The 26,191-nt window shown below is 40.9% G+C and overlaps 1 protein-coding gene and 1 long non-coding RNA gene across 3 annotated transcripts in view; one reads left to right on the top strand and one right to left on the bottom strand.

Annotated features, from left to right (window-relative positions):
* SLC12A2 (solute carrier family 12 member 2) overlaps window positions 1–15,511 on the top strand; it is a 102,884-nt gene extending 87,373 nt beyond the window's left edge. Inside the window, exons 20-27 of the mRNA XM_045020452.1 lie at window positions 2,524–2,664; window positions 3,310–3,357; window positions 5,206–5,328; window positions 5,955–6,066; window positions 7,973–8,059; window positions 10,285–10,420; window positions 11,422–11,489; window positions 12,586–15,511. Coding sequence (XP_044876387.1) covers window positions 2,524–2,664; window positions 3,310–3,357; window positions 5,206–5,328; window positions 5,955–6,066; window positions 7,973–8,059; window positions 10,285–10,420; window positions 11,422–11,489; window positions 12,586–12,721 — 851 coding nt within the window. The 3' untranslated portion in view covers window positions 12,722–15,511. The remainder of the gene's footprint in view (window positions 1–2,523; window positions 2,665–3,309; window positions 3,358–5,205; window positions 5,329–5,954; window positions 6,067–7,972; window positions 8,060–10,284; window positions 10,421–11,421; window positions 11,490–12,585) is intronic.
* The window catches only part of LOC123372393, a 50,907-nt gene that overhangs the window by 19,416 nt on the left and 5,300 nt on the right, over window positions 1–26,191 (bottom strand). The window lies entirely within an intron of this gene.

The raw sequence follows: 26,191 nt of genomic DNA on the forward strand, positions 1-26,191 counted from the left end.
AAATGGGCTATCAGCCGAATTGGAACCTTTAAATCCACCACTAAGACCTCTTCCACTTGAGCTAACTGAGTGACTAATAGCAGAAGTATGTTGTCATATTCTGTGTGGGCCAGTATTAGAGGGGGGATAAAATATTTTTCCAGAGGGTTTCACAGATATTTGCTGATGAGAGAAGACTGGTGAGACTCAGGATTCTTGTGTTCCATTCTGAGCTCTGTAGTGGAGTGTGCTCTAGTGACCACAGAGCTTCTGCCCATTTCCACTGAGTGTGATCCCTTCTGCCCCATCCCCTCTAACCTGCCCTTGTCCTGTCTGTTCGCCACCCCAGGTTTAATAGTCCAGTCCTTTACTCCTAAAATAGCCAGTCCCAGTCTCCACTCCTCAGGTTTTCATCCCAGTCTCTTTGATCAGCCAGTCCAAGTTTTCACCCTCTGGGCTCCCAGTCTACTCCACAAACACCCATCTTATTGTCCCCGGTCTCCTTGCCTAGCCAGTCCTACTCCTAGATGAGGACAGATTAAAAGATTGGGACTTTCCAGCTTGGAAAAGAGATGACATGGGAGTGTGTGTGTGGATTTTTAGAGGACAGCAAAAACAGATCCCTGACAAAAAGGCCACCCACCGCCAAACTTCAAGGCCACTGTAAAGCAGAGGGGCACTAGAGGTTTTCAAATAAAAGCTTGACAGAATTAACATGGGCAAAACAACCCATTTTTCTTCTTTTGAAGTGGCTGATCCATTTTGGCTAAAACTTTCCAAAAAAATTTAGTCTGAGGCAGACTATTAACATCGAAAACTTTAGCCCAAACAATTAGAATTTAGTAAAGTTATAAGTAAGGGTGTGCATTTGTCACAAGAGTCATGGATTCCATGACCTCCATGACTTCTGCAGCGGCCGGAGTGCCTGGCTCAGGGGCAGCTATGTGCTAGTCACACCGGCCGCTGCTGGGGCAGTCTTGGGCCACCGCGGTGTGTGAGGGGGTTGGGGCATGGGATGGGGCGAGGCGGGCTCTGGGCAGTGCTTACCTGGGGGCTCCCTGGAAGCCGCGACATCCCCCTCGCTCAGCTGCTAAGCAGAGGCGTTGCCAGGCAGTTCGGCGTGCTGCCTCCACTCAGAGTGCTGGCTTTGCAGCTCCCATTGGCCAGGAACTATGGCCAATGAGAGCTCCAGGGACAGTGCCCTGGGCAGAAGTGGCGCGTAGAGCTGCCTGGGCACACCTCTGCCTAGCAGCTGAGCAAGGGGGATGTTGCAGCTTCCGGGGATCCGCCCAGAGCCTGCCTCGCATCATTCCATGCCCCAACCCCCTCACACACCCAAACTCTCTGCTGCTGCTGGGCGGGGGAGGTACGGAGCCAGACAGGGAACCTGCCAGTCCCGCCAATCCCCTCAATACCTACAGGGGTCCTGGGCTACACGCTGCCGCCCCTAGCACTTGCGGGGGTCCTGGGCAGCGTGCTGCCACCCGCGGCCCCCACAAGCAGCCAGTCTGCCCTCCCCCAGCACCCGCGGGGCCCCAGGCAGCCTTCCCCCCCCATTTTTATTCACTGATATTTTTAGTATAAGTCATGGACAGGTCACAGGCAGTGAATTTTTGTTTACTTCCCATGACCTGTCTGTGACTTTTATTAAAAATACCCGTGATTAAAATGTAGCTTAATTATAGTCTTCAGTTGCTTATGTCTTATAATGGGAAGTTTGAGGCAATCTTAATAATAGGCAGTTCTGCCACCCCTCACTAATATAATACCTCATGGCAGGGATCATATGTTCCTGACAGCTTTATCAGTGGTTTCAAACTTAAGGCAGTCTCAACAGGCTGGAGCCATTGCTGACTTAACTGATAACTTCTGGCTGAGAAATCAGTTTTTGACCGGGTTTTTTAACACTACTGTGCCTTTTTCTGTTACAATCAGTAGTTAACTACCTCTGTTAGTGTCATCTTCTATTAAAAAAGGCCTTTGCCTGAGCTTGTCTGCTGAAAAGAGGTGTGTTCTTACTCACTAGATTTTTGGACAAGCCACCTTCAGCAAGCATCTTTATGGAAATGTTGTATTGTGACTCTTAATATTTTTGGAAAAATGCTCAGCTTGAGATAGAAATTGATCATAGATTTTTAGGATCTATTTTATACCAAAGGCCCCAGGTTTCAGTTTCCTTCTCATACTAAGAATTTGACATAACGTAAATATGAGGATTCAAACTCCTTATTTTCTCCAGCTCCATAGAGGTGAATTAGCTCTGTCTCTACAGAGTGACATAGTTCAACACCTATAGAATTTGAAAAGGTATAATCACGGACTAAACTAAAATAATTCCTTACTTTCAGAGGTAGAATTTCTGTGTATGTAGCATGTTACTGCTGTTCATTAAGTTGTACAAAACAGTTGATTTTCTCCAGAGTGCTATATTTTATAATCTATTACATCATTAATTATCCATAAAAGATAATTTTTACAAGCTAGAAGTATGTTTAATGATGCAATCAGAAATTTTATCAATATTAATAATTTATCTCTTCACAGAAGAATTACTGTCCTCTCAAGAGAAATCTCCAAGTTCAAAGGATGTTGTAGTAAATGTGGACTATAGCAAAAAGACTGAGACAGACACGTCTAAGGCTTTTTCTCCACCATCCAGTGAAAAAACTCCTGGTCTACATAAAGGTAACTTTCTAATGAGCTGTGAGATTGGACCATTCTTTTTGCAGTGTTGAATTACAATAGTATTTTTTTTCCTCTTGGTGTTCCTGAGCATTTATGCGGTCTGCGTATTACTTGAGTAGTCACTTTGAAAGTGTAAGCAACATTTTTAAAACCTTGATGCATAAAGTAAGGCTCCAAGATCTTTGGCACCTAAATAAAAAGCTTGGGTTATTTTTTGTAGAGGTAATGGTAACTGTAGGCACTCAGTACTTGTTGAAAATTTGGCCAAATCTTTATATGCAAGCTTATCTTTAAGGCTACCAAAGTTAAGAAACATTGGCCTTAAACTAGAACATTTAATTAAATGTACATTAAGAGAATATTTTAAAAATGATTCAAGACACCTTGCATTCATATATGGAGGAAATGTTTTTCTTGTCTTTTTTTGAAGACAAACGCTATGGCTTTGTGAAGTATTAACACATTTTAAAGAGCTAATCCTTATTGCAGGATATGTTGGACCTCATCCATGTTGTGGTTATTTTCTCATGATGTGCTGCTTCATTTTATGTCTCATTTTCTGAATGTGTACACTACTTTTATCTTCATTAACACCACAAAGGATATTAACCTTTATTTTGTATTTTTTTTTTAAACATCTTCCAGAGGAGGAAGAAGATGGCAAGACTCCAACACAACCACTGTTGAAAAAAGGCAGGCATTTCCATCTTTTTGTTACAATCCATTTTTTCCATACTGCTACCTTCAATTTTCTTTTTTTTCTCACTCCTTTATGTATAGAGTATCAACCATGAGGTGGAATCCTGGATATCTGTTTAACTTGGATTAGGAAATTCAGGGGTCAAATTGTGGTGGTAGAAAAAGGTGGTGGTACTCTAAGTCCTCCAACAAAATAAGCTTTCTTCACGAGTTGGCTGAAACAGTGCGCATACTAGATGTGTATATGTTCAGAATATGATTGATTGTGCATGTTTGTGAGGTTTTCTGAACTTGGTTCTGCCTCAGTGGGGTTTGAATGTGTCCATGAAGTCTGCTGGGTTCCTTGGTGGGGCTCACATGCCTCTCTGGGTGCCATTATTTGTAGTGGAGAGGAGGAATAAGTAGTTGTACTCTCTGAAATGCTGCTCAGTCCTGGTGCCAAACTTCTAATTCATTCCTTTCTGTATAGATTTTAATAAGATCATCATTGTAATATCTGAGACATCACTCAGTAAACTATGCAGCTCACTTTATGCTTCCACAAGCAATGAAATGGTTCACAATGTTGTACTTTATCACATTTGAGCATCTTAGTGAATATTTCAGTGAAATGAATGGGGCTATTCACACTTTTCAGAATTATTGTTCCAGGCTCTCCACAGATTCAGGCAAACATTGCTTAATCAGTTATCCTCAAATATGAAGGGAGAATTTCTTTAGAATTATAATTGATAGAGAACTTACCTCTTTTAAATGAAAGCAGAGATTGTGGAGCACAAGATGGTGGCTTGGGAGAAATGCCAGTGTGCTGTACCATTGTGTACTGACCTAATTCGAGCTCTGTATAAATGTATTAATTCAGTCAATTGTAGTTTACACCAGGAATATTTTTGGTTTTGTAAAATCAAATTCATACCGTTTGGCTTAGAAGCTAAATACCAAGTGAAGTGGCTGGCTGCTGTATCCAAATCTAAATTTGACTGAGAAGGAGGGTTTTTCTGTTTTGTTTTTTTAATCCATCCATTTCACTTCTGAATAAACCTAACAGACACAAAGTCATTTTAGTTTCTTTCTCAGTTATATCTATAGCCTCATTATCTAACTAAAAATGCCACCTTTTTAATTACAGCAACTAAATGTTTTGTAAAATTTTTCTAAGCCTCAGAACCTACAAAACCATCTTATTCTGTACATCTTATTCTGTACAAAATACTATATAAATATTCAGCATCAAAATGGACTCTGTTTACAGTCTTAACTTCCTTAATGCATTTAACTATATATTTCTTTTTTTAAAATGTAAGAAATTAAAATAATACTTCAGAAGTTGTAGTTTTCTAAGATTTTTGTCATGGTAAAAAAACTTGACAATATTAAAGAACCTACAGATGTGTTTTGGTGAAACAAGAGCAGCAGGTCTTTTCAGTATGAGAGATGCATGGAGCAGCAACCGTACACCCATTATTGCTCAGAAGTATGTTTTTTGATGTTTGGACCAGATTGTAGCTATAAGTGTAGAGAGAGAGAGAAGGTCTTGCAAACTGTGCTTATCCACCAAAGGTCTGCTTGTTGTTTCTGCTCAGTTTTTAATCTTTCAGAACAGCCAGTTTCATCAGCTGGTGAAGTCCTGATAACTCTTTAAACTTATCTCTGTGTGCATTTTTACAAGTCCATTTTAGCAAACTGTAAAGTCTGGAGTTAAATATTTTTAAAGTTAGAATTTTTTTTAACAACGCAAATATTGGAAAACTTAGCAATACTACAATGCTGAGTTTGAGATTGGGGAGATTAAGCAACAGTTTTTCTTAACTTTTACAAATTCTCTTTTTCTCAAATTGCTAGACTCGAAAGGCCCACGTGCTCCTTTAAACTTGGCTGACCAAAGACTTCTTGATGCTAGCTCTCAGTTTCAGAAGAAGCAAGGGAAAAACACTATTGATGTCTGGTGGCTTTTTGATGATGGGGGTAAGATAATTTTGTGGTGATGATAAAAGCATTTGGTAATGGGCTATGTTTTAGTTGTGAGTATTTTTAGTAAAAGTCATGGACTGTGCTGGGGAGGAGGGTTGGTGGGGCTTGGGCTGGCTCCCCTACACAGCGGCAACCCTAGCTCCGTGTGCTGCCTCCTCTCTGCCCCAAGCCCCGGATCTGCAGCTCCCATTGGCTGAGAACTGCTGCCAATGGGAGCTAGGGGGGCGATGCCTGGAGCTAGGAGCTGAGGGAGGGGAGTTGCTGTCACCCTTCCTGGGAGCCCCCCCCAGGTAAGCACTACCCCACACCCCAGCCCTGATCCCCCCCCCCCCCCACCTCCAAACTCCTGCTGCTGGGAGATGGGGCTGGGCGGGGGCAAGACTGCCTCAGCAGCAGCCAGTGCACTTAGCCCAGGGGCTCCCCAAGCTGCTCAGGCGACCCCCAGGCCACACGTACCGGCCTCTGCAGAAGTCACGGAGGTCATGGAATCTGTGATCTCTTTGACAAACATGGAGCCTTCTTCATACCATATATAAATTGTGGATTTATGCTATTAAATAGAAAGATGACATTGCATATTAACTACTCAATGTATTTCTAAATATTATGGTCTAATGCAGGTTTGACATTGTTGATTCCTTATCTTCTGACAACCAAGAAAAAATGGAAAGACTGTAAGATCAGAGTGTTTATTGGTGGAAAAATAAACAGGATTGATCATGATAGGAGAGCGTAAGTTAACCTTAAATTTTAAATGAAACATTTATGGTATTATGGAACTTGGTAATCATGCACAATAGAGAAATGTTTTTCTTATTTAATAATGACCTTTTCCTATTACACTTGAATTGGGAGGTACCTGAATGCTAATTAATATAGCACATGATCATGTTTAAAATAACAAACAACATTTGAAACATTTTAAGCTACTGTAAGCTTTTGAGATGTAATCATAAAGAAAATTTTGCCTTTACTACTGTTGTTTTTCCAATTTGGCAAATACTTTGTTTCTTGCTGTGTTTTTTAAAGGGAGTGGAAACTAATATGACCAACCATAATAGATTATAAATGTTGACTTGCATCCACAAAGCTAAGTCTAAGAACCATTATGATATGTTAACTACCCCACTTCTGAAAGGTTAGAATAGTCTGTTAGGTTAGGGAAACATCTAGATACAAAACTGATAGGTGCCAGATATCTCATCTAATATGGTAAAGAAATAAGGACCCAAGTTGGCAGCCCTTGCTCACCTTAGTAAGAAAAGCCATAGAATTGGGCCTTAAGTTAAGACAGGTCTACTGAGCCCTGGGATATTTACAATTTTTTCTCATCCTTTCCCTAAAAAGTAATACAGCACAGTTGAGGGTGACTACAGAAGTTTGACTATTTAGATTAGGATGGGACATGCTTATTTAAAAAAAAAAGTGGTAAATTTTGCACCTGTACTGTACATATCCTTAAACAGAATGAGAGGGCATTCAAGAAACTGAAAGGTACGTTAGGGTCTCAAAGATCACTTTTGTCAGAATTACGGTGGCACTGATGGCATATCTCAATGTTTTCATCATAGATCTCTGCAAGGCTGCTACCTGAAATTCTGTACACACTTTAAAACATCACTAATCTCTTGATATGGCATTTAGATCTTTTGATTACTTTTGGAGGGCAGTTCACCAGTCTTTGCTTAAACTTTAACAAGTGGGAATAGAAAGAGACCACTTGGAAGAAGAAGAAAATTATTCTAGTAACTACAGCTCCTCAAGAGCCTCTACATAATCACAGTTTTCTCCCATCTTTTCCTTAGAGTTCTACTCTCTTAGGACTCTTGGGTTTAGCAGAAAGACTGAAGAGGTTGAGACTACAGTCTTTTTATAACCTCTGCTCCAAATATTTGGTGCCATGCAAAGGTTTTTGTATGGCCCCAATGCATACTATGTTCCAGACAGTTCCGGATGCTCAGGTACATCCTGATATGTTTTTCTGAAAACCCTAACACTTAAAGAAAATTAATGCTGCATTTCTAGTGATGGGAATTAAAAGTTTGGAAGGTCTGTTGGCTCTGTTCTGTAAAACAGCTATCTAGTTTACAAATAAATTATGGTATATGAACCTTTTGGCATAACTAGAATGATCCCATTGTCCAAAAGTTGTGTTGGCTTAAGTACATAAAGCTGTGCTAAATCTCCTTCTGCATCCTCTGATGAAGCAGTATTTGTTTGAATTACTATTAAACATCTGGAGACTGCATTTAATTTTTGTTGCAGGAAATCCCAACTTCTGGTGATGATCAGATCACAAACTAAACATTTATTTTGTGTTCAGGTGTCTCAATTTTTTATGGGGAGTTTTTTCAGTGAAGTGTTCAGATCCTTAAAAACTTTAAATACCTTGTATTAAGCATACTTTTAAATGAGCCATCCAGACATGCCAATGTCTAAACAGAGTATTTATATGATTTTTGTTGAAACCCTTGCCGTGCCTCACTCTCTACTGTTTTTATGCTTACCTGTGTAGTTCCAAATTAGATTGTTTTTTGAGTGAACATCTATGTCTCTTTGTTCTGTAAAAATAGCCCTATAAACATGTTAACTGACAAAATATATTATATAACATATATCTAAATTTTTCAAAATTTAGGATGGCTACTCTGCTCAGCAAATTTCGGATAGACTTCTCAGACATCATGGTACTTGGGGATATTAATACAAAGCCAAAGAAGGAAAAGTGAGTTGAAAATGTTCCAGAAAGAAGCATCATTTACTAGTTGCATTCTTAATTTTCTGTTGTAACATGAAAAGCAGTATTTAATTCTGTACATATGTATTTTGATAACTAAACTAGATAGTTACAAAGACATAAGCTTTCAGAGAATAGTGCAGGTGGTGAGCTCCTCATGCCAAGAATGCAGTATTGGTTTAGAATCTCATAAGTAGAGAGAGACTACGAAAGTGCTAGATTCTAATTTCAACAAAATGAGCAGTTAACTATAGTAATTCTACCCTAATTGAAAGATGATAGAAACTAAGATAAAACTTGTGTATACTTATCTTATCCATACTCACATACATCTCTAAACCCAAAATAATGATTATATAGCCGGATCTTTAAATCAATTGTGTGTCAGTATTAATCAGCTCAGTGAATGCATGAGAAAATCCAAGTCCTGCTGAAATTTTCTTATCCAAATAATCATTAAATATTTCTACTTCTGAAGCTTGAACAATTTGGCTGACTGCAGTTGATTCCTAATACTACTAGTGCCATTTTATGATGGAATGTCCTAATAGACCTAAGAGGTCAGAAGATTGAGCATCATCTTCCACCTGAAATCTTGTCCAATATATAAAATACGTGTCTTTTGAAAATTCCTGTAGCAGAGTAATCTGAGCCAGTTGCTTTTCAACAAAGCCTGGCAGGTGCTGGAAATATTTGTCTAGAATTCCTAAAATTAGTTGTACATATTCATTATTTTGATGGATAAGTATTAATCATCAGAAACTTTTTTATTAAAATATTTATACTGAAACTATATATTGTAGATGAGCAAACTAAATAGCTTCCTAGATTATCACTAGTGTTTGTCTTTTTAAATATCCTAATTGATATGACAGCTGTTGGGGGCAGGTAGAGCATTTTGAGACACATGTATGTTATCTTCAGGGACTCACAGCAGAAATTGGCACAAAGTGATGCAGAATTTAACTCCAAAGGTGCCTAAAGTGCAGAGTCTTAAAATTCAGCCAGTGGAGGAACTGCTCAACCATTTTGAAAATCAGGCTATTGAGCTTTCTATCTTTTTAGCTGTACAGTTAGGGACATTTTTGATCTCAAGTAAATTTGATATGCACAGTAGGTATGAGCCTTGCGCATGTCTTGAGCAAATTCCCTAAATGTTCCCTGATGTGTAAGAATTCAGGCATCTCTGCAGTATGACCCATCCATGATAAATTTACTGAGCTAGGTCTTCTGCCCTGTGAAATCCCATTTGTGCCTGTCCAGTAGCACAAAGTGGATTTAAAGTTACTGTAAATGAGCTGCTGGGAATTCCCACAGAAATCTCTGGATGATGTACATCGGTCTATCACCTTTTCATAGCCCCATTAGGTAAGAAGCATGCTCGGGGCAAGAGTGACTGTCCAGAGTGTGCTGAGTTCAAGTAGCCTAGGTGTATTTATGATGCATGCTGCAGTGAAGTTTACTAAATTGTGAAGTATCTACAGATAGCTGACTGCATGATAACAGAAGTGGATTTTTTGTTTTTCTTGTTTAATACTGGTGACCCATGGAGTTAGTTTCATTTCTTCACTCTGATATCATGTGTTGTGTGATCTACGTGGAATAATAAAAATGTAAAATATATTTATCCAAAACTTTTGTCATCAAAACTTAATTGAATTCCAATTTCTCTCATATCTACTTGAGTTAAATTGATGGCTGTTTTTTACTCTTCTTCATTTCCTTATCATTACATTTCTAGAAGGATGATACTCTCCCTCTTGAAGCTTGTAATTTTTTTTTTCCCTTTTCTTTTTTTTAAAACTTTTTTCTTACATTTCTAAATGGAGTTGAAGCCAGTGTGGCACTTTCTTCTCTGTTAATGATCTTCAGTCTAGATCACTGTTAGAAAAAACAAATAGATTTTGTATGTAACTTTTGAAATCTAAAAGACAGTTCCCACAGTATTAAGTTTTTAAGATGGTTAACATCTGATTAAAATATTAATATTCATAGGTGCTATTTATTTATTTATCTTTCACAAACTAGCAGGTTTCTAGTATCAAAACAAAGGAATGAGAATTCCAGTTGACATTACTTCTGGTAATTAACCACAAAATATACAAGAATTGACTTATATTTAGGAATATTTTTCTGTTGCATGGAAAATCACATGCACTGAAAAGAGTAACAGTATATTTTTAATGTGAACATTGGTTAAAAAATCCTTCTAGTATTGCAGCTTTTGAAGAAATGGTTGAGCCATTCAGACTTCATGAAGACGATAAAGAACAAGACATTGCAGATAAAATGAAAGAAGATGAGCCTTGGAGAATAACAGATAATGAACTTGAGCTTTACAAAACTAAGGTATCCCTTTATGCCTTTTAATTATTGAATTGACTGATGTTGACAAAGAGTGGTGCTCCTACGTGTCCCATGTACCCCATTTTAATGAGCTGATTTTTTTTTTTAAACTTCTTTGCTCCATTACAAAGTGGGTGTGGTGTGAGTAAGTTAGGTAGGAAAAGTTCACTTGCTCACTCACCGTTGGACAGCAGGAAATGCTCCCTGAGGAACCTAAGTCATCAATAACTGCAGAAATTAATTTAAATTAAAGAGAGAACCTGTATGGGTATGTACCAATGCAGTGTTCTTTTCCTGAGTCTGCAGCCAGCTTTATTGCTTCTGCAAATATAAACACAAGGAGACTAACAGCTGTTATGGTCTACTGATGCTGTTCAGAAGCAGAGCAAATACAAGATTTAGGCAAACTTGACTTTTGCAGAAGCAGGTACTGGAGCTGGGAGGAGAAGAAGAGGATGAGGACCCAAAATGGTGCCTTGAGAAAGGGGTAGATTAGTACAGGAGACTTGGATAGTGGGCACAGGCCTGCACAGCACTATTTAGAATGCTGAGGGAGGGTAGAGTGGTGGAACCTCACAACAGGAGGTTCTAGGATATAGATGTGTGTGGGCCATGGGGAAATAGGAAGGAATCTTCTTCTCCCTTCCATCAGCCAGAAGTTCGCCAGGATGAGGACTTCACTTTTATAAGTTGCTAGCTAGAAACTTACATGAGTGTTCAAGAACAGAACCTTGGAAGGAATCCAGCAACCTCTCTTGTTCTAGGCAGCTGAGGAGGTAGAAGTTTTGATAGAAGGGACATATGTTTACTTTATAAACCTGAGTGATTTATTAAAAGTTGGAGGGAAGGAGGCACTATTTTAAACAATATAGCAATCCATTTTGACATCTTTTTGCACATTTCTTGAATAAATGAGAATTGTACTTGATTCTGGATTGTTGAAATAATGAATAGATCTCCCTAACAAGTTTGGGTTGATTTTTTTTTTTCCATTTTAATTACAGAGCTACCGCCAGATTAGGCTAAATGAGTTGCTGAAAGAACATTCAAGCACAGCTAATGTAATTGTAATGTAAGTAAAGGTTGACTGTTTTTATAGTTTTTAATACTATTTTCACAGTGATACAGTAATAGAAGTTACTGTATCTGTTATATAGGTAATACAACGTATTTTGTGTATTATCCTAGGTACCGTCTTTTAGAGTACAAGGTAGAATTAGAGAGAGAATGCTTTGTAATTTGGCTTGTGACTCATACAGGCATTCTGCTGCTTATATATTAACTGCTCTCCTTCTCCTTCAAATTGCTGTTTAAAAACAACAATCTTCCATGAAGCCTTCCATCTACAGCTACCACATATCCCATTTGCCTATATTGTATCTGTCTCTACATATTCTTTTGTACTGTTGTCCCCACTTACAGTACATTTGGATTACAAACTCTTCAGTGTAGAAATTCTTTTTAATTTCACATATCCTGCTCTCTGTACAAAGCCATGTACGGTTTCAGTGCTCTCTGAAGCAGTAAAAAGATTAAACTTGAGCAATACAAATAATGATTTAACTGGTTCCAGTGAGGCAAGAATTGAAGGATTCTGCCAATACTCTGGAGGGGCTGGTGGGCAGAGTAATGTGACTATAGACTGTTGCAGTCTGAAGCAAAAGCATTATCTTGTAGAAAAACAGTCACTCTCCAAATCTTGGCCAAGTGAGGAGAACCATTCTGAATGAAGCCACAAGTGAAATGCTTATTCCATCATCTACCCAGCCCCACCCCCAGAAAATTCTTGATGTGGAGGCTAAGATTTCAGGAGTGGGTAGAATTAAGGTGAACTTCGAGATGCCAAAAAAATAGGTTACAATTGAGTCCATGTACCAGAGTATGGGGTTTGTTTGTTTGTTATGGTGGTTTTTGGTTTGGTTGGGTTTTTTTAAGACAATTTTGGCTCAGAACTAATTAATTTCTTTTCACTCAGGATTGTGAGCTGAATACATGTAGCCTAAAAAAATGAAAATGTTATAAAAATGGGTTAGAATTAAACATTTAGTAATTTCTACCTTCTTTCAAATTGTATTTTTTGTATTTATGCAGTACTACTAGTACTCTGACTTGCTTTTGAAACCATTCTTCATTTCCATTTCCTTTTTTCTTTGTTCTTCAAATTGTAGGAGTTTGCCAGTTGCACGAAAAGGTGCAGTATCTAGTGCACTATACATGGCCTGGTTAGAAGCTCTGTCGAAAGACCTGCCACCAGTCCTTCTTGTTCGTGGGAATCATCAGAGTGTTCTTACCTTCTATTCCTAAACATACTGTGCAACATGCAACTGTTATGAAATGGTACTTCAGTGCCTGGAAGAGAGTGACTAAGAGTAACATCACAAAGGCAAAAAGTGACTCTTCTTTCACTGTTCCACTGACTTGAAAGCACACAAGGAAAGTCACTGTATTTCTAAAGTTGTGAAATCTTCAGTTTTATTCAAATTCTTCTATAACTTAATCTTGCTTAATGAGGGAGGATTCCTTGTTAGACTGAAGAACAAAACAACAAGCTTTTTCTTTGCTACTTGAATAGCAGCAATAAAAGTGTTTTTATTTTTGATCAATTAAAGGATTATAGATTTATAAAAGCCTTTTAGCCTTGAGGTGCCTTCTGAAATTAACCAAACTGCATCCATACACCCGATTTTGTAAATTTATATAGAATGTCAAAATCTGCCTTCAACTAAGACTTTAGATCAATCTTCCTTTAGTTTCTAGGCTCTTCCATCTTACAATAAAATTAATGCTGCTTTTCAGTCTTCCATTAAGCTATTATTTTTAGTACTGTATGTTTTCTATTCAGAATTTTGTAATGATATCTATTAGATTTGAAACAAAGGTAGGGCAAGTCAGTTGGAATAAAAAATCATAATGGTTTTGTCCAAGACTAACTGAACTACTGAACAAGTACCGTTAAAAGTAATTGTGCTAGATAAATGATGGGAGACCCCTTTTCTCAGATTTGACATTGTGCCCCTCTTTCCATTCAAAATTTGAGATACATGTAACTTTGGCTACCTTGGTGAAGGTTAGTGTGTCAGTCTTTACTCCAGCTCTAATATGAAACTATTCCTGTTGTAGGCTGAAGATAGCTTTTTGGATTGTTTTAGTTTTTTAAAAAGGACCCGTCTTAATTCTTGGCCTTCAGATCTTGGTGTCATTTAGTTTATTTGAAGAAAGTGTTAACCTAAGGCTTGAAGGAACAAATATGAGCAATGTGATGCCATCTAAGAGAATACTGTAAACACTATGTGGAATCTCGCTATGCCATCTAATATAAAATGTAAAAACTAAAATTCTGAATCTTTCATCAAATGGTTAAATGGACCACTAGTTATTAGGGGAGATGTTTTTAGGTCAGTTCATTCAGTTGTCAGACATTACATTTAGTCTTACTAAGTAAATACTCAGGCTTAATCTAGAAATTTAGACTATCATACATGATACTTTACACATTTTTCATGTTTGTTTAATAAAAACTGCCAATTTGTGTGTCCTTCCAGTGTATGTTTTGACTACTTTCTAATTTAGTCTTCTAACACAAATAAAAAACTTCACATGAGCCTTTATACAAAGGTGGGTAATGTGAACTATTTTTAAAACTCCTATATATTTTTCAGAAAAGGATTGCCTAAAAACATTTCACAACCTCTAGATATTAGTATTTGGCATGTTACTGGGTCACATTGCTAGTGCTTCAATGATTTTCATTGACGTTGATCCATAGAAAAGGTATATTTTTATGCTTAAAGTAGCATTATATTAAATACTCAGTAATAGTTCCTTTTGAAAGACAAAGCTATTAGTCATTGTGAAATAAGATACAGCTTGAAGTAGTTACAATTGGAGATGTGTTCTTTGCTTTATCCACTGTGCATGCTGTAGTCAGGTCATTGGTAAGTCACAAAATAATCTCCATTTTTGCTGTTGGTTTCAACCAGTCTGGATCTGAACTGATTAAATTGTTTCAGTTTTTTTAAAAGCAACATGTTTTGCTGCCAAGTACAAAGTAAATTAATGCTAACATGAGCCTGGTTAAGTCACAATTTATAATCAAACAAATGCTAATAAAAGTGCTGTTTAATTACAGAAAGGAAAAAAAAGGTAACAGTCTCATTGTGTCTGTTACAGGTTTTGCAGTGCTTGTTGAGGTGGTAGGGATGTCTCATTATTCAGTGAACATGGAATTGTTGCCATGTTTCGTTCTTTTTTTTGTTTTTAAACAGATGGACAATAAGGCATGAACTTAGTGCTGCTATCTTGAAAATGTGCACAGGTACACTTATTTAAAGTTTTGTCCATTCAGGAAATCATTGCTTGTTATCTGTAATGCAGGAACCAAATGAAGTGTGTGCATACATGCATATATGTGTATAAAATTATATAAAATATATCTTAATATGCATTTGGGAATGGGTAGGGAATTGTAGTCTGTGAAATAATGTAGGATGCTTTTCACATATGCACTCTCAAAACTTCACTAACACTAGACACCAGATCAACAGTTTCAAGATTTATTGTAACACTCTAATAAACTTCAACAGTTACTAGTAATTGTGAGCAACAGATGTTAGCCTAGTGACAGTCATTCCAATTTCTATTTAGTCTATATGAACTTTGATTTTGAAGCCAAATTTTTTTTAAGTTCCAATCATTGTTAATGACTTGAAATATAAAATGTCTCATTGACACATGGCAATTGCATTATTTCTGTTGATGAAATTTCTTTTTATGGGTTTAGAAAGAGCAACCATAGCTGAAGAAATCAATTTATTTATTTTTTGTTCATTTGTTTGACTGTATTTAGGTTTCTTTACTTTTACATACATTCTTTTTATATGCTTTTCTGACATTACATATTTAAAAATGAACGATGGAAATAATTTAAAGATTTGAGCTTGGTTGGGTATTTAGTTATCCACTGGGTTTGAAAATGTAATATTTTGATAATACTGTACTATAACTGTCACACATGCTTTTCTAATGTTTCAACATTGAATATTGCAGTTACTACTTTGTACAAGGGGACACTGCAATAAAAGGAAGTGAATTCAATAAAATTGTCTAACATAGCCTATTTTTATTGAAAAAATTTGTTTGCAATAATTTTCAGTCCTTTCCTGATGCATGACAAGCATGCTATATGATTCCTGATATGTGAATTTGTGTACTGCAGTTTTGTAATGATGTCACATGACCACTATTATACTAAATATAGTATTTCTAATTACCACACCGCCAGTGAATGATTTGGAGGGACAACTGGTGGTGGTGACAAGTTGCAGACCTACTTTCTACCAAGTTGTTAAAATTATGTTAATTGACTTAGAAAGGAATAGCATCTAACCTTCCTTAGCTGAATGCAGAACCTTGGAAGGGAAGATATGTTTACACAAAGTAACTCCTCTCCCTGCTCTCCCCCCAAAAAACACTACATTCCTCAAAGTCCACTAGAAAGAACGCAAACCTACCCTAGTATATAGAATGTTGATAATATATTTAATAAATGTTATATTAGATACTTGAAAACGTACTCACAATAGGTATGCTATTTGTTTCTTTGCCTCTAAATGTATTAGATGTAACTCCTAAATATTTTTTTTTCTGACAAACTGGAAATTTATATGGCATAGTGAGAAATAATTTTTAGGAGACACCTTTGGGAGTAACCCCCAGTGTTTCCATTTTACCCCTCTATATTGTGTATTAAAGCTACATTTTCATTGCTTTCTAGTGACAATATAGAGAGAAAATAGAAAATTTATTTATTACCTACTCATGAGTTTTAATTTTATCTCTATCATTTAAATTGTCATGTTAATTTCCCAAGTTTCTAAGCTTCTAATTTGAAAACTAAGAAAGCATGAATAAGAATGAGAACTCTTATTTGAAAGAACCCAGGCAAATAATTAGGCTCTCAAAGCCATGACTCCCCCAGGAGAGCTGGAGGACTTATCCTCCTTAATTCATTTTGGAATTTTTCAGATTCCTAGTATGAATGATTGGATGAGAACAAGAATTCTTATTGCAAAAAGAATCCCTGGTGAATCCAGAATACCCCTATCCTTTGCCTTTGCTTTGTTGAAATAGTTCCTGACTGTTTAAAATAAAATACTTTTTTGATCCATTTTCAAGATCTATGCAATCAACCCATGCCTACACAAAGCTGTTGGATGAGGTATGAGAACTGAGTTAAAGGTGAACTGCAAAGCAATATTTGTTTTGCCCTTTACAATTACTCCTCGGGGAATTCCGAGCCCCTGTGGGGGCGGAGAATTCATGCTGTCTGCAAATTTCTTTATTCCTCCGCAGAAAAATGGTAGATACCAAAGCTGTTGGATTCATAGGGCAGAGAACTGCTTTAAGGGGTTGTCATATGCAGGGGGAAAAAAGTTTATCTGGGGAAAAGGAAGAGTATTGCTATGACCCTGGCCTTCTGCAGGGACCAGTTGTGTTTTAAAAAAAAAAAAAAAAAAAAAAATCCGAGAGAAAAAGGTATTTGCTTTTCTTGTATATAAAAAATACCAATGCTTCTGATAACTGGCTTACATTAGTGGTTTTTAAATGGTTAGGTTATCTTACTGCTTTTAAAAAAACGTTCTTTAAGAAAGAAAATAAATATATTGCACATTTACAAAGAAATTTAGTTGTGAAGTGTCATTTTTCTGCAATCTCTCTTCATTGAAGATTATATAACCATTCAGCTGAACAAGTGTTCTCTTTTTTTAGATGTTACTGTATAGAAAAAGTAATATAGACACATTCCTAATTGTGCAGGTATTGAGGATTTTTCTGAGTCCAGTCACAAGACAATCATACCACATGTTGCCATTGCTAATGTGTACAGAACACAATTGAGGAACAGCTACTGTTAGATTTAGGTCCTTAGTAGAATTTTCTCAAAGATTTACCACTGACATCTACCTGTGAAAGTCACACCAGACTTAAATTTTACCAGTATCTTCTCTGCTTATGGAGTCAGTAATGTCAGAGTGAAGGTTCCAGGAATCATTCCATCCAAGTCTGTTTTATTCCTTTCTAATTTTAATAGACTTCCTTTTGGACCTAAAATAACTAATGCTTAGTCACAACCCACTTATGGAGTTGGTTTACAAGTTTTGACAAATTTGTGAGCATTTTAGAGTTACGCAGCTGTTAAAAATGTTAAATGTTATTGTTATGATGGGCTAATACATGAAATGTCTGATAGTGATGCATTTAATCCTCATGCTTTAGTAAAATGCTTAAATATTAAATTTTCAATGTACATGAGCTCAGATGTGAGCTGAACGTTTTCTAGTGCCTACATCTATGCAGTGTGCATATATATGATATATTCCTTGAAGAACAGTTACTTGGTAGGTGCCATTGATTGACTTCAAATGGATCATTTTATATGAATAACTGCTCATCAATCTGCCCCCCCCCAGGGTGTATAAATACAGTGTGCTGATCCTGATAGGACTTCCATGGAACACACTGGTTGATACATTGAGACCTTAAGATAGCATGGAATAGATGGGCCTGTGCCAGTAGCTGTACAGAGCTAGAACTGTTCCCTAGCTGATTAGTCTTCCCAGCTCACCACAGGAGGGTGATGCACACTTCAGAACAATTCCAGGTATTAGGAGTGAAGACCGTTCCTAAAGAGTGGGTCTATCTAATGTATGTACCATAATATCAGCGTGCTTTGCAATCCTTAGCTTATTTATCTTCAATACCCCTGTGATGCAAGTGTCCCCATTGTACATCCAAGGAACTGAGGTGTAGGAGCAAATGCAGGGAGAGCACAACTGAAATAGGGGACTCCTAACAAGCACATTGGGTAAGAGATTGGTGAAACACAAGAGAAGAGAACGCAATATAGGGAGGAAGTAGGACCAGGAAGGGAGAGCTAGTGGGCTCAGAGCAAGCAAAATGTGGCAGAGCACACAGAACTGAGATCGGGAGAGCCCAGGCCAGTCACTATGGTCAAGTTCAGAAGTGGTGGTGAGATAAGAATAAAGAACAAGATTGAAGGGGATGAAAAGTGGGAAGGGAGAAAATAAAGTTAAGAAAAACAGACAGAAGTGCCTACCACAGTTGACACTACAGCCAACTAAACATTATTTTACAGCACCAATCACTTCTGTAGGTATTTCATAAAGTATGCAAAGATGTCCCTGTCCCAAAGAGCTTATAACCTAAATTTTGGACTTTATTTATATGCATATTTTAAAAGTTTTTGACTGTAGAGAGGGAGAGGTGACTAAGATTTTATTTTTAGAAGGCAAGTTTGCTTTGGAGTGGGTGCTGTTTTACCGGAAATCTTTTTCTTAAGTCTAGGAAGATATATCTGATATTTCAAAATTTTTCCTGAACTCAATTTAAATTGGTACCACTCCTCTGCAAACTCCTTAGTGTTCTGTTAAGTTTGATGAAGAAAAGCATCTCCAAAAAGAGTGGACAAATGCTCCAAGCTGTCCATAGGGCAAAGATTGAGGAAGTTTGGCACCAGCATGATTTTCACGGGGTATGTCTACACGACAAAATTAGGTTGAATTTATAGAAGTCGATTTTTTGAGAAATCGATTTTATACAGTCGATTGTGTGTCCCCACTTAAGACCATTACCTCAGCAGAGTGCATCCATAGTACCAAGGCTAGCGTTGACTACCGGAGCATTACACTGTGGGTAGCTATCCCACAGTTCACGCAGTCTCCGCTGCTCATTGGAATTTTGGATTGAAATTCCAATGCCTGATGGGGCAAAAACATTGTTGCTGGCGGTTCTGGGTAAATGTCGTCAGGCCTCCATTCACTCTCTGCATGAAAGCAACGGCAATAAATCGTTTCTCGCCTTTTTTTCCCTGGGTTACCTGTGTAGATGACATACCACGGCAAGCATGGAGCCCGCTCAGCTCACCGTCACCGTATGTCTCCTGGGTGCTGCCAGACATGGTACTGCATTGCTACACAGCAGCAGCTCATTGCCTTTTGGCAGCAGACGGTGCATTACGATTGGTAGCCATTGTTGTCATCTCTTAGGTGCTCTTTTAGCCAACCTCGGTGAGGTTCGTCAGAGGCGCCTGGGGAGATGTGTGCTCCTGGCTGGCCTTGGTGAGGGTGGCTGGGGGCGCATGGACATAAATGGGAGATGACGATGGACAGCAGTCATACTGCACCGTCTTCTGGCAAGCAGCCAGGAGACAACGATGGCTAGCAATTGTACTGCACTGTCTACTGCCAGCGCAAGATGTATAAGAGAGATGGAGTGGATCAAAAGAATAGAGAGACCAGATTTGTTTTGTAGTCATTTGCTCCCCACTCCCTCCGTCCATGAATAGTGCAGGGAGGGATAGCTCAGTGGTTTGAGCATTGGCCTGCTAAACACAGGGTTGTGAGTTCAATCCTTGAGGGGGGCCATTCTGTGTGATAACACTGTAAGCCATGTCATTAGTCTCCCCTCCCTCTGTCAGAGCAACAGCAGACAATCATTTTGCGCCTTTTTTCAGCGCAGACACCATAGCACGGCAAGCATGGAGGCCGCTCAGATCACCGCGGCAATTATGAGCACTGTAAACACCACACGCATTATCCTGCAGTATATGCAGAAACAACCTGCAAAAGCAAAACCAGGCGAGGAGGCGACGGCAGTGCGGTAACGAGAGTGATGAGGACATGGACACAGACTTCTCTCAAAGTATGGGCCCCAGGAATGTGGACATCATAGTGTTAATGGGGCAGGTTCATGCCCTGGAACGCCGATTCTGGGCCTGTGAAACAAGCAGACTGGTGGGACTGCATAGTGTTGCGTGTCTGGGGCGATTCCCAGTGGCTGTGAAACTTTCGCATGCGTAAGGGCACTTTCAAGGAACTTTGTGACTTGCTTTCCCCTGCCCTGAAGTGCAAGAATACCAAGATGAGAGCAGCCCTCACAGTTCACAAGCGAACTGCGATAGCCCTGTGGAAGCTTGCAACGCCAGACAGCTACCGGTCAGTCAGGCATCAATTTGGAGTGGGCAAATCTACTATGGGGGCTGCTGTGGTGCAAGTAGCCAACACAATCAAAGAGCTGCTGATATCAAGGGTAGTGACTCTGGGAAATGTGCAGGTCATAGGGGATGGCTTTGCTGAAATAGGATTTCCTAACTGTGGTGGCGTGATAGACGGAACCCATATCGCTATTGTGGCACCAGAGCACCAAGCTGGCGAGTACATAAACCCAAAGGGGTACTTTTCAGTGGTGCTGCAAGCACTGGTGGATCACAAGGGACATTTCACCAACATCAACGTGGGATGGCCAGGAAAGGTACATGACGCTCGCATCTTCAGGAACTCTGGTCTGTTTCAAAAGCTACAGCAAGGGACTTTCTTCCCAGACCAGAAAATAACTGTTAGGGATGTTGAAATGCCTATAGTTTATCCTTGGGGACCCAGCCTACCCCTTAATGCCATGGCTCATGAAGCCATACACAGGCAGCCTGGACAGTAGTCAGGAGCTGTTCAACTATAGGCTGAGCAAGTGCAGAATGGTGGTAGAATGTGCATTTGGATGTTTAAAAGTGCGCTGGCAGTTTACTGACTCGGATAGACCTCAGTGAAACCAGTATTCCCATTGTTATTACCGCTTGCTGTGTGCTCCACTCTATCTGTGAGAGTACGGGGGAGACGTTTATGGTGGGGTGGGAGGTTGAGGCAAATGGCCTGGCCGCTGATTATGCGCAGCCAGACACCAGGGCAGTTAACAGAGTACAGAGAGCAAGGTGCCCATCAGAGAAGCTTTGAAAACCAGTTTCGTGACTGGCTAGGTTACGGTGTGAAAGTTCTGTTTATTTCTCCTTGATGTTTCTCTTTTGTTTCCCCCTTGGTTCACTCTACTTCCCTGTAAGCTAACCACCTGCCCTTCTCCCTTTGATCACCACTTGCAGAGGCAATAAAGTCACTGTTGCTTCACATTAATGCATTCTTTATTAATTCATCACACAAATAAGGGGATAACTGCCAAGGTAGCCCGGGTGGGGTGGGGGAGGAGGGAAGGACAAGGCTGCACTGTACCTTAAAACTTATTGAATATTAGCTTTCTGATGCTTAGGCAGTTCTCTGGGGTGGAGTGGTTGGGTGGCCGGAGGTCCCTGCACCACGTTCTTGGGTGTCTGGGTGAGGAGACTATGGAAGTTGGGGAGGAGGGTGGTTGGTTACACAGGGGCTGTAGCGGGGGGCTGTGCTCAAGCTGCCTTTCCTGAACCTCAACAATACACCATAGCATATCAGTTTGTTCTTCCAGTAGCCTCAGCATTGCCTCTTGCCTTCTGTCACCAAGCTGACACCACCTATCATCTTCAGCCCGCCACCTGTCCTCGCATTCATATTGTGCTTTCTTGGACTCTGACATTGTCTGCCTCCACACATTCTGCTGGGCTCTTTCAGTGCGGGAGGACTGCATGAGCTCAGAGAACATTTCATCGTGAGTGCATTTTTTTCGCCTTCTAATCTTTGCTAGCCTCTGGGAAGGAGAAGATAGTGTGAGCATTGCACCATTTGCAGCTGGTGGAGGGGGAAAAAGGGAGAGTGGTAGTTAAAAAGACACATTTTAGAGAACAAAGGGTAGACTCTTTCATGGTAAACCTTGCTGTTAACATTACATAGCACATGTGTTTTCAGTACAAGGTTGCATTTTGCCTCTTATTAAGGGTATGCCAGTTTGGTGTGAGAGATCTTTCACGCAGGGCCGGGCAACAGAATTTGGCTTTCAGGCAGCCATGGTAAGACAGAGTCTTTTGGCTTCTTTAACCTTCATAACGTGGGAATGGTTTTAAAGAGCAGCATCCTCATTTCCCATACCAAGGAGCTGTTGGGTTGGCCATTTAAAAGGAGGAGGGGCTGCAGTTTTTGGGTTAACATGCAGCACAAACCCAACTAATCACACACACACACACACAATTCTCTGGGATGAGCGCTTCACCCCTCCCCCCACCGCGTGGCTAACAGCGGGGAATATTTCTGTTCAGCCACAGGCAAACAGTCCAGCAGGAGTGGGCACCTCTGAATGTCCCCTTAATAAAATCACCCTATTTCAACCAGGTATCCAAGAATATCATCACTCTCCTGAGAATAACAGAGACAGCTGGCATTCAAACAGACAGGTTGCTGTTTGAATGCCAGCAAACACTGGGACCCTACACTGCCATGCTTTGTTACGCAGTGATTCTAGACTACGTGCTACTGGCTTGGCATGGTAAAGTGTCCTACCATGGAGGATGGAATAAGGCTGCCCTCCCCAGAAACCTTTTGCAAAGGCTTTAGGAGTACATTCAGGAGAGCTTTATGGAGATGTCCCTGGAGAATTTCTGCTTCATCCCCAGACACGTTAATAGACTTTTCCAGTAGCTGTACTGGCTGTGAATGCCAGGGCAAATTAATCATTAAACGCTTGCTTTTAAACCATGTCTCATATTTTCAAAGGTACACTCACCAGAGGTCCTTTCTGTGCCTGACGGGTCCGGGAGGCAGCGTTCGGTGGGTTTGGGGGGTACTGAGTCCAGGTCCAGCGTGAGAAACAGTTCCTGGCTGTCAGGGAAATCAGTTTCTCCGCTTCCTTGCTGTGAGCTATCTTCAACCTCTTCCTCATCCCCAAAACCTGCATCCCTGTTGTGTGCTACTCCACTGATAGAGTCAAAGCACAGGGGTGGGGTAGTGGTGGCTGCACCACCTAGAAGCGGCATGTCTGGGGGTCTGACCCGGAGCAGCCATTTGTCTCTGTTTTTTTGGTAGGCTTGCCTCAACTCCTTAAGTTTCATGCAGCACTGCTGCGAGTTCCTGTTATAGCCTCTGTCCTTCATGCCGTTTGAGATTTTTTCAAATGTTTGGGCATTTCATCTTTTGGAACGGAGTTCTGATAGCACGGATTTGTCTCCCCATACAGCGATCAGATCCTGTACCTCCCATTCAGTCCATGCTGGGGCTCTTTTGTGATTCTGGGACTCCATCATGGTCATCTCTGCTGATGAGATCTGCACTCACCTACAGATCACCATGCTGGCCAAACAGGACATGAGATTCAAAAGTTCCCGGGCCTTTTCCTGTCTACCTGGCCAGTACATCTGAGTTGAGAGAGCTGTCCAGAGCGGTCACAGTGGAGCACTCTGGGATAGCTCTCAGAGGCCAATACCGTCGAATTGCAACCCCACTACCCCGAATTTGACCCAGTAAGGTTGATTTCAGCGCTAATCCCCTTGTCGGGGGAGGAGTACCGAAATCAATTTAAACAGCCCTTTAAGTAAAAAATAACAGCTTTGTCGTGAGGATGGGTACAGGGTTAAATCGATCTAAAGCTGCTAAATTCGATTTAAACTCGTAGTGTAGACCAGGGCCCGGATTTCCTTTGGGCAGGCTCTAGGGAACCCAGTAGTGACCATGTGCTCTGGCCCTACTTTCATCCATGGCTGAGTAGCAGAGCTCTATTGCTTGTAGCAAAATGTGGTTTAGAAGTGAGAGCATAGCACAGGTGTTTCCTGTCTCACCTCTAACGTTGGTCTGCTGCTGCTGCTCCCAAGAGCAGTGTCATGTATGTATTTATCAATGTAGTCCTAGGTGACTATCCAGGGTAGCACATGACCAGTTAAAATTAAACTGAAGCTCTGCATTTACACTAGGAAAAAGGTCAAGTTCAGATCAGTTATAGCTTTTCACTAAGGCCAACCTAAACATGGACAACTTTTCCTAGTCAAGGCAAACCCTCATGTGGACTGCTTACAGTTGCTCCTTTTAGGTACCAGGGGCTGCTTCAGCACTTCCTGAGCAGAGACCCAGGCCTGCTGAATGACATCTAGCTCTGAAGGCATGGCCTGTGCCAGCAGCAGCATGGCAGTAAGGGTGGCGTGCCTTCAAAGCAGGGTGGCCAAGGAGCAGAAGTTGATGGCTGGGAACCCACAGGTGCTGGTGCTATGAACTGCTAAGTCTAGAGGTGCTGGGACTCAGCCCCCTGGCAAAAATTAATTACTGACTGTGCTTCCCTGACCACAGTGTTTTGAGTGGTGCCCCCCATAAGCCCAGCCCTGTCTACAGCTGCCTAGTGTAGTTCAAACCTCTTCCTGCTTGGGGCAGTGAGTTGACCATAAACTAAAGTGTAGTGTTCTATACAAGCACTGTAGTGGCATTACATAACCTGCATAAAGTGTCACACTGGTGGAGCTGTACAGTTCAGGACAGCGGGCAATTCCTTCCCCTGCTGTTGCATGGCTAGCCAGGCGCTGAGCAGGAGCACTCTGCTACTCCTGCTTGAGTCACTGAAAGCCTGCAATGCAAAGCATGTGCTGGTGGCTGAGGACTAGGCAGTCCCTACAGCCTCCGGGCTCAGTTTAAAAGTTGCTGAAAATCTTGCTGACAGTCTGGAGCTGGGGTCGGCAAAACCCTTTAGAAGTGGTGTGCCGAGTCTTCATTTATTCACTCTACTTTAAGGTTTCGCGTGCCAGTAATACATTTTAACGTTTTTAGAAGGTCTCTTTCTATAAGTCTATAATATATAACCAAACTATTGTTGTATGTAAAGTAAATAAGATTTTTAAAATGTTTCAGAAGCTTAGTTTAAAATTAAATTAAAATGCAGAGCCCCCAGACTGGCGGCCAGGACGCAGGCACTGAAAATCAGCTTGTGTGCTGTCTTTGGCACGTGTGCCATAGGTTGCCTACCCCTGGTCTGGAGGATGCAACTGGATCACACAGCTGCACCCCCATCTCCAGCTTGGCCGCTCAGAGGAGCATGGTGTTTCCTCCCTGGCCCCTGCTGGGTGGGGTGAGGAATCCTAGCAGCCCCTTTAAACTCTTCTCACGGAGTGGCTTGGTACTGCCTCCCTTCACAGGGACTTCCTCCCAGGTGCAGAAAGCATCGCCTCCAGCTTCTACCACGTGGGGAGGGAAGGCTGCAAGCTGGAGAAATAGGAGGTAGCGCAACCCCCGGCAGCCCGAAGTACCGCGCCTTCCCCTCCCTCCAGTGAGCAGCAGCAGCGGGGGGCGGTGCTGCGGGATTAACGCCCACGCCTCCTCCCGCCGGGGCAAGTGTTTGGGCGTGGCTGCGTTTGCAGGCTGAGGCGGTAGAACCGCTGGGGGCAGAACAAGTGCCCGGGGGTACCAGGGAGGGGGATGAGCATACAGCGCTGAGTAGTGGGGCTAACAGGCAACGGGAGCTGTGGAGAAGGGGGCAGCGCTAACAACACCGCGCCCAGGAGCAGGCAGGAGGGAGCAGCACGTGGCTTGCAGGGGCAGGCTGCAAAGGGAAAGAAGGGACCGGAAGTAGCCGCCATGGTGAGTAAACAGCCTGAAAGGTCTAGTAGAGCACGTGGAAATGTTAGTAAAACGCCCTGGGGCAGCCCTGCCGCACGGAGGGCATGGGAAGCTGGCGACTCCCACTCCTAATAGCCTAGAGCAGGTCTAGGCAGTGCAATGCCACCTGCTCCTGGCCCATAGCGGGTGAGGCCACGGCGAGGAAGAGTGGTGGGAGACTCTGCTGTGCTGAGCAGTTCTAGCCAGCACCAATTAAAGCAGTATTGAGATTGCTTCAAATTGCACTAAGGACTAGTCTCTAGCCGCCCTCAGGTGCAGTGTTATGGAAAGCTCACTATGCCTTCCCCCCACTCCCCTCATGTGTGCTGAGTGCAGCTGGAGTGTACCTGAGGATCTTAGCACGTTTGTGTGTGATGTGGGGGTGGTTCCCTAGCTCTGGTATAACTAATTCTTGCCTAGGGAGACTGCTAAATCA

Source organism: Mauremys mutica, chromosome 6, assembly GCF_020497125.1.
Source record: "Mauremys mutica isolate MM-2020 ecotype Southern chromosome 6, ASM2049712v1, whole genome shotgun sequence".
Lineage (NCBI taxonomy): Eukaryota > Metazoa > Chordata > Testudines > Geoemydidae > Mauremys > Mauremys mutica.